This window comes from Rhinatrema bivittatum, chromosome 6, assembly GCF_901001135.1.
Source record: "Rhinatrema bivittatum chromosome 6, aRhiBiv1.1, whole genome shotgun sequence".
NCBI classification, from domain to species: Eukaryota; Metazoa; Chordata; class Amphibia; order Gymnophiona; family Rhinatrematidae; genus Rhinatrema; species Rhinatrema bivittatum.
This window is the reverse complement of record NC_042620.1, coordinates 26,028,239-26,045,405: the sequence shown is the minus strand read 5'-3', so window position 1 is coordinate 26,045,405 and position 17,167 is coordinate 26,028,239. Positions and strand designations below refer to the sequence as shown.

The following is a 17,167-nucleotide window of genomic DNA, read 5'->3' as shown; positions in this document are numbered from 1 at the left end:
GACCTCCAAGTATATCCATACAGAATATGTATACCTGACAATTGTGCCTGACTAAGGTGAGCTACTATTTTGGTTTCTGTAATTGTGAAGCACTGCAAATAAATACTTGCACCAGAAGTTGACTAGTCAAGTCTCATGTTGTCCCTGGGCCGCAGCAGGCCAGAATATGCTACACAGGCCTGCTTCACAGAGGACTGATTCCTATGCAGAACTCCTCTCTATTCTGTCTTATTGACTGGTCTTTGAGAGGATGAGGTTGCGCAAGTTCCAGGTTGGTAATAATACTGTTGAAAGCTAGAAAGAGTACCACTTCTCTAGCTTACATCGGAGAGTGTGGAGACCTTTTGATGCTAAGATAGAAATCTCTCTCTTCAAGGCACAGATATCAGCAATATTGAACTTTTTCTCCAGGAAGGTCTGGATAAGGGCATGGGCCTTAATTCTCGGAGAGTATTAAGCTGGTGGTGTGAACATTTACCGAGGTCAAAAACAGGGGAGATCTTGATGTGGTTTAATTGTTTATGGGTGTGAAGCATGTCTGGCCTCCATTGTGGCCACTAGTTCCTCTATGAAACCTCAACTTGATTTTTAGGGCTATGTCAGCACCACCCTACAAACCCTTAAGGACTGACATAGGCCTAAGAACATAGCTGGGAGAAGGGCTGGAAGAAGTTCAGCGTTACAACTCACTTGGTTTTATTCTTGGTGTCCTGGTTTGTCCTCCTCTATGCGAAGGTGCCTGGCCTAAGAGGAAGGAATAGTACACATCTCCTGGTTGAGGATCAGAGGAAAGGTTATGTTTCAAATTGTTAAGATTATTAGAATGTTTGAAAGTTGTTCAGTTAGCTTTGACAAGCATATACTGACAAGTTCCTCTGCTATTTCAGGCTATATAGTAAGGATGATATCAGCATGAAATATTTGTCTCTGTCTCCATCTGCTGATAGGGAAGCATAATCCATCTGTCTGGACTAGTCTGGCAGGATTCAAGGAAAGTAAATTAACAGATAAGTTTAAATTTTACCTTAAGGTAACAGGTGCCAAACAAAATCAAATTGGGATTTTAAAACTATGACATTTATATTACAAGGCACACACAGCAGCTGAAGGGCAGAGGCAAACAACTTGTAAGATTCACAAACGTGCAGAATATAAATTGGCTGTAAAGTAAGGCTAAAATTTATGCTGTCACCTCTGAAACTAATTTACAGTATAACACAATCTTTTCATCCTGCTAGTCCCAATTTCATGTTATATATTTTTTTCCATGGGGAACAAGATGCATTTTGTTTTATTTCATGATGGTATGCAATCCAAGAGTACCTTCCATGACACCTTTTATTAACTTAGAAACCTTTTCCACAAAAGGCAGTAGTTTAAAAATATAGAAAAAGCAGTAATAATTAACAACATTTTTTAAATATATATTTTAACCACACAATGTTTTTCTTCCTTTGGCAGGTGAAACTGAAGCTTGGATCTGGAACAGAGTTATCTTTCATTCTGCACATGCTAATAAGGAGCTTGAAACAGAGTAGAAATCAACAAGCCTTCATTTTTGAGTAATCTGACCCTTAAAAGCAAAGCTTAAAATGTAACAGCAACATCCAAGCAATAGCAATCCTTTTTGAATACTGTTTATACTGTCATAAATCCTGTGGCCTGCATAAAGCCTTTGGAACAAAAACCAGATATTTTGCAGTGTATCTTCTCCAGAAAAATTATATACCACTATCCCATTTCTTAATATGAAATACATGCTACTTAATTCATTAAAGCACACCATGCTTAGTCTAGCTGACAGCGTACTAAATCTCAAACCACCAGGCTAAGTCAACTTCAGTCATGTAAAATGTCACAGCAAACATTTTAGCTAACTTGAAATGCTCCCCTTTTGCCCCTCATTCACTTAACCCCAAAAGGTGTACAGAACTGTAATGGAGCACAAAATATCTCCCAAACTGAAAACAAAAATCACAAAAAGTTGTTTTCTCCATAGATCAAGACTAATCTTTTGGGTGCATGAAATTTCATGAAAATGATGTCCAAATCTCTTTCCCTTTCTACTGATCTTATAAAAGATCTGAATGGGAGGATGAAGTGTTGTATTGAAGAGGTAACAAACATTCACTCCCCAACAGTCAATTTGATGCCTGGAAAGTATAACAAAATAGTTATTTTCTCTAAAGACAAGCAGGATGCCAGCCCTCAAACATTTATTTATTTATTTGGTGCTTTTCTATACATGGGTGACATCATCAAATGGAGCTCGGCACGGAAATTTGACTTCAAAGTTTCTAGAAGCTCTGAGCATGCCTTGGGTCCCTCATTTTCAATTTTAACCAATTTTCACCCATAAATTTCCAGATTCTTCCAAAAGCGATAATCTGTTTAAACCAATTTTCACCCTAATTTTAGAACAGCTCCAGAGCTGCATTTGCAGTGTCTCAAGGCTTCCACCAACTGCAGCATTTCAAGTTCCACCCCCTCCCCAACCAACCACCAGTGAAAGCGCTCGCTCTCCAGTGCACTGCAGGCTGCCGGAGAGAAAAGAAGAAGTCTGGAGCCAATTCTAGTAAGGAGGAATGCGATTGCAATGGCGAGGAGGGGAGAGGAGAAGAGAGATTCTCAGAGATGTGGGGAAAGAAAGGGTCATGCTACAGGATGGGAATAAAGATAGGGATACTAGGGAGTATGAAAATCTGCTTAATATTAATTTATTGTACCAGCTTCTGTCCACCAAAATAAACTCCGATATTTACCCAATACGTCATTTTTCCATTGATTTTCTCATGTTTTTGTTTTTGTCATAATAAACCCTGATAAATTCCCAAGATCTTTAGTCATGTTTCTTTGTCCAAAATTACCTCAGTGATTAATCAGCTTAGATCATCTTTTTCTCTTCTTGACCCTTGTCCATGTACTCTAGTTAAAGGTCTTAAAGATCAAACATATATACAAACATCTCATTGTGAATAAATCATTAGCTGAAAGTGAGGTTCCTGAGCAATTAACATTGGCTGCAACTAGGCCTACACTAAAAAAAAAAAATACCGCCCTTCCACCTGAGCAGGTACCTAACTACCACCCTATCTCCAACTTAATCTCGCTGGTAGTAATATTGGAGAAATGTGTCTTATTACAATGAAGATTTTTTGGAAAATGAAAATATTCTTGACAAACAATAATATGGGTTCCATAAAGCCCATAGTACTGAGCTGCTTCTGCTTGCATTAATGGATGAGCCACATTCTGTTATCTATCATGGTAATACTGGGTTCCTTATACAGTTGGGACATATTCTCAGCATTTGACACCATCAACCATACTCTATTACTCTCTCAGTTATATCAAATAGGCTTGGTTATATTATTTCTTTCTTGGTTCCAATATTTAAGCAATAAACAGCAGTGGGTCTTTAGGGACGGAGGGTTATTCCTCTTCAGTAGATCTTAATTGTGGGGTTGCTCAAGGGGTCATCTTTGTCATCAGTCTTATTTAACCTCTTATTCCCTTTCTAGAATGGCTTAGATCATTAGTTTGTTTTATTTTTATAAATATACTGATAACATTCAATTTTTTTTATTCCTTGTTTGGACAAGGGTAAATTTCCTGAGGCTCCTTTTCAGTACTGTATGCAATCAGTAAATGGCTCCATAAAACTGCCTTGGCACTGAATCTTTCTAAAACTTCCATTTTTTTGGATTGAAAAAGATTCTCCTGTGCCCAAGTCGAACAATGTAATATATGAAAATGTGCAATTAAAAGGTAGTCCATGAAGCTTGCAATTTGGGAAAACTTTTAGATTCTCAATCATCTTTGAATTCTAACTTGCAGAATGTGGTCAAATTATCTTTTTATAAACTCAAATTGTTATGCTTTTTAAAGAACTTGTCTTCCAAGTTATTTCATACTGTGTTACAGAGTCTTGAGGTCACCTTCAATGCAGGCCTTCCAAAAACTCATGCTAGGGTTTTGTTTTTTTTTAATTATTTCAGAACTCCACAGTAAGGTTATTGACAAAACACCAGATGTACTGACCATATTACCCCCGCATTATCAGCTCATCACTGGCTACCAATGCCATGGTGTGCTCAATTTACGCTTATTGTTATCATTCATAAACTCATACTCTGAGTGATTGTTCCATATGAAAGAAATTAAAATCTTATCAACCTCGTTCCTCAATTGCATTCTTGGCAGCCTTTGGTCTGCCAAGGGGTTGCTAGAACAGCTTCTTCCATGCCCCCTGACTCTCTGGGATCAATGAGGTATATAGGATTACAGAACAGAATGCCAAGCATTTTTAGTATCAGATACTGGTGAACTCCTTTGTTGGAGGCAGTGGGAACTTAGTGTTAAGATCACCATGTGCTTTCCTTTTTACCACTACAGCCCCAGTATCCACAGGCAGGGGCTCTTGCAGAACAGGCTCCACATTAATAAGGCTGTCTCTGTGGGGCGACACCCTGTCTTGTGCCTTTTTTTGTCAAGTCGAGGGACCTCAAAGTTTCCGGAGTTGTAGGAAGTGTCTGAGGAATAGATGAATGAAGTTTGGTTGTCTCGATCCGTGATGTTGTTTGCATCATGTCCTTACTTGTGGAAGCAGATCTGGCCGTATGATGCATCCTATGTTTCAGTTTGTGCATGGAAGGTGCATAACTCAGCACCGCTAGAGGTGCGGCATGGGTTTGGCCTGCATCGATTATTTCTGTGGCTGATGTTGAGCGTCAAGAGATGACACATTAGCATCGCGTTGAGGTGCGTCGCATCAGGATGCTTCATGTGTCGAGGCTTTCGATGCAGCCTTAGATTGGGACGACATGGATGACAGTCGACATGGCTTTCGATTTTTTTGTGCATCTCTGATTCACTCTTAGTTAGGCCAGGTCTGCCTTCAAGAGGCTTAAGATGCTTCGACTTCGGCTTGGAAGCCCCTGTAGGCCTTTCCAGCACATGTAGCTGTATCTCCTTGTGCTGAGCCTAAGGACCCGATGACGACTGGGTGGAATATTGAGGAGAAGGTGCTTAACTGCCTATTGCTGATGACAAGATCACTTCGTCCCGCAGCTGGGTAATCTTCTGGGCTTGTTGTCATTAGGCCCGCAGTGACATGCGGCCTGGTCATGTTCTGTGCCTAAACATATATAAAACAGTTATGCCCATTCGTGGCAGATATAATGTGTGCGTACTGGCAATATTTGAAGCCTGGAGCACTCAGGCATTATGAGCACTTAGAAGTGCTGTTTTGGAGATTGCTAGGCAGCAAAAAACAATCGTAAAATCTGAGAAGAGATGAGAGAAGGATTTCTACACATCCATGCCTTGGCACAGAAAACCTAACCGAGAAGACGCCGAATCAGTCAATCGCGCAGGAACTGCCGCGTGTGAGCAGAGCATCAAAGCTCTCTTACTTTGGAAAGGCTCTTGCACATTCATATTCTCCCCTCCCTCCCCCAGCACATTTTGCTGTTGCTTCTTCCTGTCCCTTCCCTCCCCAAAGCCGGCAGAGGACTGGAGTAGCATTTATCTGCTGCTGTTTCTTCTCTTCTGTCAGCTTGCCTCTGCAATAACAGCACGAGCCCAGCATGTCCAGGCAAGAGAGAGCCAACAGAGAGGGAAGCAGCAGCAGATAGGTGCTGCTCTCTGACCCCCCTCCTGCTGGCAGGAAACAAAAACAATGAAGACTGCTGGCAGCTCAACCTTTAATATCTGGCTTGTCTTGCAGCACACCAAGTCAGCCATGGCACACTAGTGTGTCGGGATGCACTGGTCGATAAACACTGCCCTAATGTACAGTACTTTGTGTGACCACACAGGTTCCATAACCCAAAAGCCAGCCATGCTCACCACCTCCTCTCCATGAGCTCTGTGACTGCCAACATCTTCTAGGCTCAGGGACTCTCTTCCTCCCTCCATCTTCCTCTTCTTAGCTCATCAGCAGCAGGTCTGGAGCGGCTGCAGGAGTCAAAGTAACAACTAAGGAGCCCTTATGTCTATCTACCACTTTCCTAGCTTAACAGCTAGTGATGCTGAAGAGGGGAGGTGAAATGGACTCCTTTTCTCTACATGTACTCATGAGCAACTACAGAGGTGGACAATAGTAGATCTCAGCAGATAGGGCCCATTTATAAATTAGTGAGGAAGGGAAAGGCCAATGGAAAGGGCAGCAACTTTTCTCTCTTCTCTTTCCCTTAATATAGCAGAATTCTCCTGAGTCCCTGCTCTGTACCTGTCTGTGCTTTTCTTTTCTTATTTTAACATAGAAACACAGAAATGATGGCAGAAAAGGACCAATGGTCCATCCAGTCTGCCCAGCAAGCTTCCCATGATAGTATTTGCTATGCCGTGCAGGTTACCCCATGATTCAGTCATTTCTGCTTGATGTGCTTTAACATAAGAAATTGCCATACTGGGTCAGACCAAGGGCCCATCAAGCCCAGCATCCTATTTCCAACAGTGACTAATCCAGACCATAAGAACCTGGCAAGTTCCCAAAAACTGAGTCTATTCCATGTTACCGTTGCTAGTAATAGCAGTGGCTATTTTCTAAGTCAATTTAATAAATAGCAGGTAATGGACTTCTCCTCCAAGAACTTATCCAATCCTTTTTTAAACCCATCTATACTAAGTGCACTAACCACATCCTCTGGCAACAAATTCCAGAGTTTAATTGTGCGTTGAGTGAAAAAGAACTTTCTCTGATTAGTTTTAAATGTGCCACATGCTAACTTCATGGAATGCCCCCTAGTCTATTATCCGAAAGAGTAAATAACCGATTCACATCTACCCGTTCTAGACCTCTCATGATTTTAAACACCTTTATCATATCCCCCCTCAGCCGTCTCTTCTCCAAGCTGAAAAGTCCTAACCTCTTTAGTCTTTCCTCATAGGGGAGCTGTTCCATTCCCCTTATTTTGGTCGCCCTTCTCTGTACCTTCTCCATCGCAATTATATCTTTTCTGAGATGCGGCGACCAGAATTGTACACAGTATTCAAGGTGTGGTCTCACCATGGAGCGATACAGAGGCATTATGACATTTTCTGATTTATTCACCATTCCCTTTCTAATAATTCCCAATGGATGATTTTAATAAGTTACAAATTTTTACTAATAGGTCTGAAATTTCATTTTTTAGTTCCTTCAGAACTCTGGGGTATATACCATCCGGTCCAGGTGATTTACTACTCTTCAGTTTGTCAATCAGGTCTACCACATCTTCTAGGTTCACCGTGATTTGGTTCAGTCCATCTGAATCATTACCCATGAAAACCTTCTCTAGTACGGGTACCTCCGCAACATCTTCAGTAAACACCGAAGCAAAGAAATCATTTAATCTTTCCACGATGGCCTTATCTTCTCTAAGCGCCCCTTTAACCCCTCGTAGAAGCAGTCCTGTGGGGTTTTTTTTCTTAATTTCTGAGCATAAGTACCACAGACATGGCTCTTGGTGGTTGTCTCTGAATCCAAATTTCTCTTTCCTTTCAGCCCCCCCACCCCTTTTCTTCGAAGCAGAGAGCAATGTTTCAGTTGCATCAAAAACATCAAGGTTTATTGGTTAAGAGTAGTAATCCCATGCCTTCTGTTAAGGGTAGTAACTGCTACTTTATGCTGGTTACCCCCATGCTCATCAGTTCCTCAGATCATAAAAACCAGGGCCCTCGGTTGCTATCTAAATACAATTCTACTTTTTCTCCTGCCGTTTGAAGCAGAGATAATTGTTGGAGTTGCTTCAAAATATCAAAGCTTATTGGTTAAGGGTAGTAACCGCCGCACCAGCAAGTTACCCCCCCCCCCCCCCCACCCAAAAGCACCCTCTCTGTTTCCTTTAGGACTTGGCCACAAAAGCAGTCCTGTGCTTTTTCCTTTATGACCATGTAACAGAATCCCAGACCATGGAAGTCGGGGCCCCCTCTGTTGTCATCTGAATCCAATTCCTCACATCCCCCTGCCGTCTATTCCATGTTACTGTTGCTAGTAATAGTAGTGGCTATTTTCTAAGTCAACTTAATTAATAGCAGGTAATGGACTTCTCCTCCAAGAACTTATCCAATGTTACAGTTGTATTAAAAGCATCAAAGCATATTGGTTAAAGGCAGTAATCTCCACTCCTAAGGGTAGTAACCACTGTACCAGCAAGTTACCTTCCCGCAAGCCTATCTCATTTCCTCTAGCCTTTAGGGATCCACAGTGTTTATCCCATGCCTCTCTGAATTCTTTAACTATTTTCTTCTTCACCACCTCCTCCATTGTCTCCGTGAAGAAATATTTCCTGATGTTGGTTCTGAGTCCACCCCCAGGAATTTCATTTCATGACCCCTAGTTCTATTGTTTTCTTTCCAATAGAAAAGGGTCGAAGTCCATACTTCATTTAAACCTTTTATCTGAAGGTCTGCATATCTCCCCTGCACGTCCTCTCTTCCAGGGTATACATATTCAGATCCTTCAGCCTCCTCTCATAAGTCTTCCGATACAGACCCCACACCATTTTTGTCTCCCTTCCTTTGACCGCCTCCATCCTGTGTCCGTCTGTTTTGAGATACGGGCTCCAGAACTGAACACAATACTCCAGGTGAGGCCTTACCAAGGACCTGTACAAGCACATCATCACCTTTTTCTTTCTGGTTATTCCTCTCTCTATGCAGCCCAGCATTCTTCTGGCTTTAGCCTTGTCACATTGCTTTGTCATCTTCAGATCCCCCAGACACCATCAACCCAAGATCCCTCTTTTGGTTCATGCACATCAGTCTTTCACCCACCATCACATACAGCTCTTTTAGATTATTACATCCCAGATGTTTGATTCTGCACTTCTTGGCATTGAATCCCAGCTGCCAAATCTTTGATCACTCTTCCAGCTTTCTTAAATCACTTTTCATTCTCTCTACTCCTTCAGGCATGTCCATTCTGTTATTTATTTTAAAGTATTTATTTCCCACACCCTCTGAAGTTTGGGGCGGGTTACAAATAAAAACATACATAGTCTCATGTCATCAATTATATTAAGACAAATAAATTGGACAACAAATATTAAAATAAGATAATAGTAAAAATAGTAAAATACTTATGAGAAATAAAATAAAAATTAAAAGAATATGACTACTAAAATATAGAAAAACTAGAAAAGAAGAGTAAGGAAAATTGTTGCCTGCATGCATTCTGTTAAGGGTAGTAACTGCCGCTCTGTGAAGTTTAACCCCATGTTGAAATATTACACTATTCCTTTCTTTATGCCTTTAAGGATCCGTAGTGTTTGTCCCATGCTCTTTTGAATGCATTAACTGTTCTCATCTTCACCACTTCTGGGAGAGATTTCCAAGCATCCACCACCCTCTTTACTAAAGAAGGTGATGGATGCCTATTTAATAAAAGGTTTTTTCCCCCCATTCTGTGTCAATGAGAAAAATGCATAGTAAATGATGCCCTTAGCTTGTAAGCCCTTTGGGATAGGGAAATACCTACAGTACTTAAATGTAATCCACTTTGAAGTGCCAAAAGGTGAAATATAAATAAATAAAAATAAGGCCTACAAGCCAATTTTCAAAGGGAAATTCCCACCAGCAGGTTGGTTCTGTAGGGATTCTTTACCCCACATATTTTGCAGATGCAAAGAATTCAGAGTGAAAAAAAGGCATGGAAATCTCAAAATGAAATCCCTGTATGTCATGTACCAGGCCCACCCTAACCCTGTTCTCGGTGCCATCCTTTTTCCTCACAGAACTGGGATGGCAATTTTCAAAGGGTTTTTTCTGCAGGTAAACACCCTCTTACCTGTGAAAATCCCTTTGAAAACTGACCCACCCTACATATATTTAATTACAGAGCAATTATTTTCATAAATCCCCATTTATAATTTTTTTAAATTTATGGCTCAGCTGACTGGTAGATAAAAGAAGGTGGTCAACAGAAATTAACCAATCTGGAGCTTAATAAAGTTTTCAACTTCATACCAATTTGAAACACAGATGAGCAACAGTTGCTACCATTTCCTTTCATTCAAAGTTTTTTGTAACATGAAAGCATTTATTTGCAATATAATACTTACATTAACTCGGAAAGCTTGTACAGTGTTATCCAGGAGAAGAATATTACAGACCACCTCTGTGTGCTGTCTGTCTCGTGCCAGCTCTGATGCTCGTACATTGTAGGTTCTGCCAGCAGGCAATCGGAAACGTGCGGTCATTACTGTCCACACAAGGTCTTTGAAACAGAAAAGAGAAAGGAAAAAAAATTCAATATAATTTTATAAGAAGAACATTGTCTTAAAATGGCATTTCAAATCAAGCACAGTTACTTTTAAAATAAGTGCTCATTCTGCATTGATCCAATGAGCAGAGTTTAAATATCCAAAGCTAGTCAAAAATGCACTATGTTCCGTGCCCTAGCCTCCTGTGACTGTGTGACCCACAGGAGAAACTACATAATTAGCTTGTTGCTGCATATTTGACAACCTGCCACAGAATCAACATTTTTTAAAGCTTTCACACCTCTTAATTCAATTTTTTTTTAAGAAAGCTGCAGGGTACCTGTCTGCCTTCAATCTATGTTCCTGCTTCAGCCCCTCCCCTTGCAAACAGCCTGTAGAGAACCTGTTTCTCCCACCTCTTTCTTCCTTTCCTAAAGTGAATAAGAGGGTGGGAGTGAAGTTGAAGTGGACAGAGAAAGTAGTCAGAATGTTTGATCCCTTAAAAATCTCTTAAATCCATATCAAACCAAAGATGATTTTGATATATTTCTTGGATGATGTCCCTTTAGAAGAATTTCATCTTTTATATAAAGGCTCTTGCACCTGCGTATTTGGCCAATAATATACCGTTTCCAAAGACCTGGAAGTGTTTTTGGAAGTCTGCATCTGGTGTCTCAACAGCAGACTGAGAGGGCATTAATTTCAATTCATTGAAGCCTTGATGTCTGAAAATACTACCTACAAGTTTCAAACATGTGCTAATTCAATTATGCAAAATTATGCAGATTTAACACAATTGCCGCAGAATTTTGAATAATCTGCTACAGGAAACCAGGGTCTCTGATTATGTTAGTCTAATAATAAAAAACACTGCATGTAACTTGTCTGTGTGCAAAATAAGCAGAAAAATTTAAGTTTTAAAAAGCTGCTTACCACACAACCCTCAGGAAATAATCTACCACAGCCACACTAGCTCTGATTTGTAAAGTCACATGCCTATTTTCTCCTGGGCTCTTTAAGACAATGTCCAAGAGAAAGACAAAGCCAAAGCATAATACCAAAAATTGTGTCTGACAAGTGCCCAAGTCTCCAGGGTTATTTAGTAAGCAAGCCAACCTTTTTTAAAATTGCAATTTATAGCTTATTTAAAAAGTATTATTGTGTAACAATCAGCATTTTTAAGAGATACTTTAATATGATATGTTCCTTTAACATCATCACCACCCAATGACACACATTGTTAAAATGCTAAAACCAGCTGCCAATATCAGAAATCACTGAATAATTATTTTGCATAAGATAGTATCTTCTGCAAATACAGCAACCCACCAGATTTTTACAAAAAAGAAAAGGAACCTAACCAGCTACCTCCAGATCATCAACTATTGTTACAGTACAGTTAAGAAAAGTTCCTGCAAATGAAAATGTACTGTATAAAGATCATGATAAACAAAGGTGCTAAAAAATTAAATTGCTATACTTATTTTGTAAATGTAGCAACATTTTATGAATTTCAAAGTATGCACTGCTTCAATGCAGTTCCTGAAAGAATTAAGCAAACTGGAAAAAACATGGAATAATTTGTACCACCAGACCCAACTATGCAGGAAGCAGTTGCATCCATCCAGACCCAGCAAGGGAGGCGCAGCTATGTCCCCACAGGGGTGGAAGCAGCCATGTCCCACAGTGGAAGTAGCAGCCACATCCTGCCTGGGCCTGGTAAAAGAAAGCAAATGTTGCTTACCTGTAACAGGTGTTCTCACAGGACAGCAGGATGTTAGTCCTCACATATGGGTGACATCAAAGGATGGAGCCCAATCACGGAACACTTCTGTCAAAGTTTCCAGAACTTTGACTGGCCCCTACTGGGCATGCCCAGCATGGCACTAACCCTGCAGCTACAGGTAGTGCTGAAGAAAATCAGCAGCACCGGCCCGGAGCAACATCAGCTCTCGCGGCCAATGGGATTCCTTTCTCAAGGCCGCGAGGGCTAGAAGAGGAGGTGACTGTTGCTGCTGCTAGTTCAGTGGGGAGGGAGTGAGAAAGCGAGCATGTGTGTGTGACAGCATGTGTGTAAGTGAGAGAGAACATGTGTGTGACAGAACGGAGAAATTTACAAACAGCCCCCCCTTCCTCCTCCTAATTCACAACAGGTCCATCTTCTCCAACTTCTCCTCGACGACTACCAACTGTCCCATCTCCAAATCAACGGGAAGAACCAATCCCAATTCCGGATCGACCGGATTATCCACACTCACAATTGGTCTACGTCGTCTCGATCCTCATCTACAGGATTTCTGTCAGATCCCCCCGAGGGCCTTCCAGAACCGTATTATCCTCCTGAGGATTTATCCTACGCTAGAATTCATAGAAAAAGTAGGATCTCTTAAATATTGAAAGAGGAAAGGTTCCCGACCCTCGTGCTGAGGTTCTAGGGATTCTAAAGATATTTGAAATGCCGCCAGAGCCAACAGCTCTACCACCACATGCTGTACTAGATGCGGTTCTGCATAAAATGTGGAAGAAACCCTTTACCACCTCAGCTGCCTCAAGGAAAATGGGCTTAAAATACCAAATGAGAAATTCCACGGTCTGTGAGTCCATTCAATTACCCCACAACTCTGTAGTAGTAGAATCTGCACTACTATGTGCCAAAAGATCAAAACTTCATGCAAATTCACCACCAGGAAAAGACCATACATCCCTGGATGATTTTGGCCGTAAGGTGTATCATGCCTCCATGCTGGCCACAAAGATCCAACATCATCAATTCTACATAATCCAATACCTCTTTGAATGTCTACAGAGATTACGTCCCATGTGTGTGGCTTCCGATAACTCCGTACCACAACCATTTACAGACATGGAGGAAGGTCTTCGACATTTACTCCATTCTGTTTGAATCATTTGAATCATCGGCTTGATACTCAGCGACCGCAATAGCAGCACGGCATACGTGCATATGTGTGCACCCGCGCACCAGTATCAAAGTTACCATCCTAGGCAATAAATGTCACATGCCAGTATACACGATAGTTCACGTAACAGGTAATTTACATAACTATGTGGTTTATATTACCATTTATTTTTTTTTACATGCTTTTCCAACAAAAGAGCTCAAAGCTAGATACAAGTCCAAATCTATGACAAGATATATAAATTCACTAATACAACAGTGTTAATATATAAACACACAAATAGGTAAAGCCATAATAAAGACAATAAAGTGACTAAGGGCAATTCTGACATGTTAATCTTTCAAATATTGATTTGCTAATGTTAATTTAGGTTTGAATGTGTTAAAACAATGAAAAATGTCAGTACCAAAGTGAAAAAGGTTACTGCCATTATTACTATAGCCTAATATATGCTGATACTCAATTGGCAAATGTAGAATTGACAGATAGCACCACTTTGTAACATCCTTTGTAAAGTCTTGTTCAATGACAATGAATCCACTGTTTCACAGAGAGAAGTCTTAAGGTTCAATATTCAATGCTCAACAAAAATTCTTGCTACTTTCTCAGGTCAAGGACACCAGTAAAAACTAACTTCCCGATTGAAGCAATGATGTTGAATTTATTTTTTTAAAATTACCCTGGAACAGCACATACAATCACATTGAGCATAAGTGGCAGGTTGAATTTCACTCATCCCTGTATAAAGTAGCGTGGCTGTACATATTAGTTCACGTGAATGTGTGGAAATAAAGGTTAACAGCAGCAGCAAGATTATATGGTGATACTTTATATCAGACTACCTTAAGAAATTCCTAACATTCCAAGGCTTAATTTTTGTGTGTGTGTGTGGGGGGGGGGGGGGGGGGGGGGGGGGGAATGCCCCAAAATGGAGTCCCCCACTTTTTTTTTCCAGTCTTAAAAGGCAGGAAACAAAGGATGTTCTGCTCCAGCCCGACCCTTCTAGGCAGCCTGCAGGGAAATGCAAGCGAAGAGGAAAACCTGAAGGAGACAGAGCAGACAGCCACACTTGCTCTCTAATCCAGCCCTCTCTCTCTCCTGTTCTGCAGGGAACAAGATAGGAGGTTATGATCCCGAAGAGGGCACTACAGAGCAAAGAACAGACAACAAAAAAAAGGGGTTGGATCAGCACAAGTTTGAAAAGTGTGAGCAATAATGCCAGACCATCAAGGCTTCAGCCCTGGCTTTGATGACTGGCACATCTGCTCACAGGTTTCAAACTTGTGCTAATTCAGTCCCTTAATTTCACTGGATTAAGAACGGCTGGGGGTTGAGCACTGGCAGAGGTTGGATATGGAAGGTCACAGGCGTACAGAGGAAGAAGAGTGTGAGTGTGTGTGAGTGTGAGTGTGCATTTCAGAGACAGCTCGCACCTAGCCCTGGGTCCCACCTGACCCTAACTCAGTCTCCCTCACCGGCTCTATAATTAGAGTGGGTTTTTTTTTGTCTACAGATTAAGCCATGTAACACTACCTTCTTCAGGTCAAAATAGAATGAGCAGGTCAGAGCAAAAGACGACATTACCACATTGCCTGGACATACAAATGAATCACAGAATAAGAGAAGAGTTTGATGTGTTATAGCAGATTAGTGCAACATATGGACTGCAGGCCAGAAACTGACCAGTGATAGGCTTATATGCAATGTGCCTGACCTACCTCCACTTTTCAGGCTCTCTCCCATGCTACCCATATAAAAGCTGATGTTTGCATCATGCAGTTCCGTTAAATTTGAGCCGTGCAGTGCATGTACTCTTCCACTGGTCTCATGAGGATGAGACAAATACAAGAATACGGTCACTGTGCTGCTCAAACTAAGATGTATGGTGCCAGCATCAGCAGTTCTGGAGGTAGGGCAGTAGAGAATGCAGAGCAGCAGAGGAAGGTGGTATTGACGTGTTTGATCATTTTTACTTCAAATATCTTATTTTCCTGGATTATTCTGAATTTCTTTTAGCTTTCTGATCATATGTTCACATCTAGTCCACTATTTTCTAACAAGAGTGCAATGGGGCCATGAGACCTGATGAGATGTTTCATGGGGGGAAAAAAAAAAAAAAAGTCACCACTTTCTGATACTCAGGTACAGATCAACACCTGGGCTCTGGCTCCTAGCACCTCACAGTAACAAAAGACACTAATGGTGGCTGTAAATGTGCAGAAGTGCCTTTTTGAGCACATATGTAGTCAGATATACCTTTCCTTCTTAGTTACAGCATAGCCCCAGAGCATGGGAATTAACAGGCAACATACAGGGCTCAGATAGGTGGGCACAGCACAGACAATGTAGAAATATGGGAGTAGGAGATTTGTTCATGGTGTGAAAGTGGGCATGGAAGAGCGAGAGGAGTCATCCATGTGAAGTAAGGTGCTGAAAGTAGGGAAGGAGCAGGAGATTGCAGGGAGTAAGGAGAGAAGGGAACAGGAGCCCCTGCAGAGTGAGGAGCTGGGGGCAGGTGGGTGATGCACCTAATCTTCAAAGGCAACCGAGAAGGGAGAGGGAGCAGCAGGGGTTGAAATGACGGGGTCCTAACACCAGACTCCTCTATGCACAGCAAAGGAATCCAACTGGGGCTGAAATCCAAGAAAGTGTTACTAAGAAACGTGCTGAAACTAAAATACAACATACACATCATTCTCCAGTGCCAGAAGAACCATGGAGATATTGGGGGGGGGGGGGGGGGGGGAGATATTCATGGTTAACAACCAGCAGCAATTATCTGTATACTGTACATATGCATGCAATTCTATCTATATTTATACAGATATAACCACACCAGGTTAAAGTTGGTGGTGTGTGGGGAGCCACCAGAGCCTCCTGCTGCAACTTAGACACATCAGTTAATTTCTAAAGTCCTGAAGTCCTGGAAGCTACTCCATTGTGAGGGCTCCATGTGTGTCTCTGCCCCCACTCTATCTTTGATTTAAAATTTGGAAGAGACACTGATGGTGCTTTTAGTTTTTTTCCTAGCTCTTTTTAGCCATACGAGACCCGTTCATGTCTGCTCTGCCTGCTCCATGGAGCATGGTGTGCCACTCAACATTTTTGTTGAGTGGCTTGGGAAAAGACTTCTCTACTCCCAAAACGTTTGCTTATGGAGATGTTGACTTCAACTTCTCTTTGATGTATAATTTAGTGTCTGCGTAGGTTTATTCTTGTCTTTAACTTCTTTCACCACTGTAACAAATATCACATTTTCTACCTTGAATAATGTATGCCACATTCGAGGAGAAGTATGAATAAGATCACCACCCTGTAAAATTGTGAATACAAACTAGCTTAGACACAGTAATTCTGTTAAGGGGAAGAGGATGATTAGTAAGAATAAGATCAGACAAGTAAACGAAAATTCATAAAGAATTCTGAACACTAAGGTGATATCCTGCTCAACGTTTTAGTCCCTTCCCCTCCCCTCAGAGATCTCTCCCTGTTTCATGCATCCACCACCCTTTCAGTAAAGTAATATTTTCTTAGATTACTTCTGATTTTGCCCCTTTTCACCTTCATTTCTTGACCCCTTGTTGTTCTAGAGCCTCCTTTCTGCTGAAAGAAGCCTTCCTCTTGTGCATTCATTTACTGAAACTATGTAAATGTTCTGTATCAGAGAAAATTATTTTTTTACTCAACACACCACTAAGCTTTGGAATGAATTACCGGAAGATGGGGCTTAAAGTAATTAGCATAGCTAGGTTTAAAAAAAGGTTTGGACAAATTCCTGGAGAAGTCAAACTGTTATTAACCAAGAAGACAAGAAATAGCCACTACTTATTTCTGCGCGATAGCAGCATGGAATCTATTTATTGTTTGGGATCTTGCCAGGTACTTGTGACCTAGTTTGGCCACTGTTGGAAACAAGATACTGGGCTTGATGGATCCTCTGTCTTACCTACAGGCCGATACAGTAAGGAGCGGTAGGAAGAGCTGCATTAGTGCCGGGCGCACCCGCGTTTGCCGCACGCACAGTCCGGCTCACCTACCGCTCGATACTGTATTAAAATCGCA

The 17,167-nt window shown here is 41.3% G+C and overlaps 1 protein-coding gene across 1 annotated transcript in view; it reads right to left on the bottom strand.

Annotated features, from left to right (window-relative positions):
* The window catches only part of PTPN4 (protein tyrosine phosphatase non-receptor type 4), a 685,809-nt gene that overhangs the window by 620,139 nt on the left and 48,503 nt on the right, over positions 1-17,167 (bottom strand). The window contains exon 2 of the mRNA XM_029605153.1: positions 10,047-10,201. Within this exon, the coding sequence (XP_029461013.1) occupies positions 10,047-10,184 (138 nt within the window). The 5' untranslated portion in view covers positions 10,185-10,201. The remainder of the gene's footprint in view (positions 1-10,046; positions 10,202-17,167) is intronic.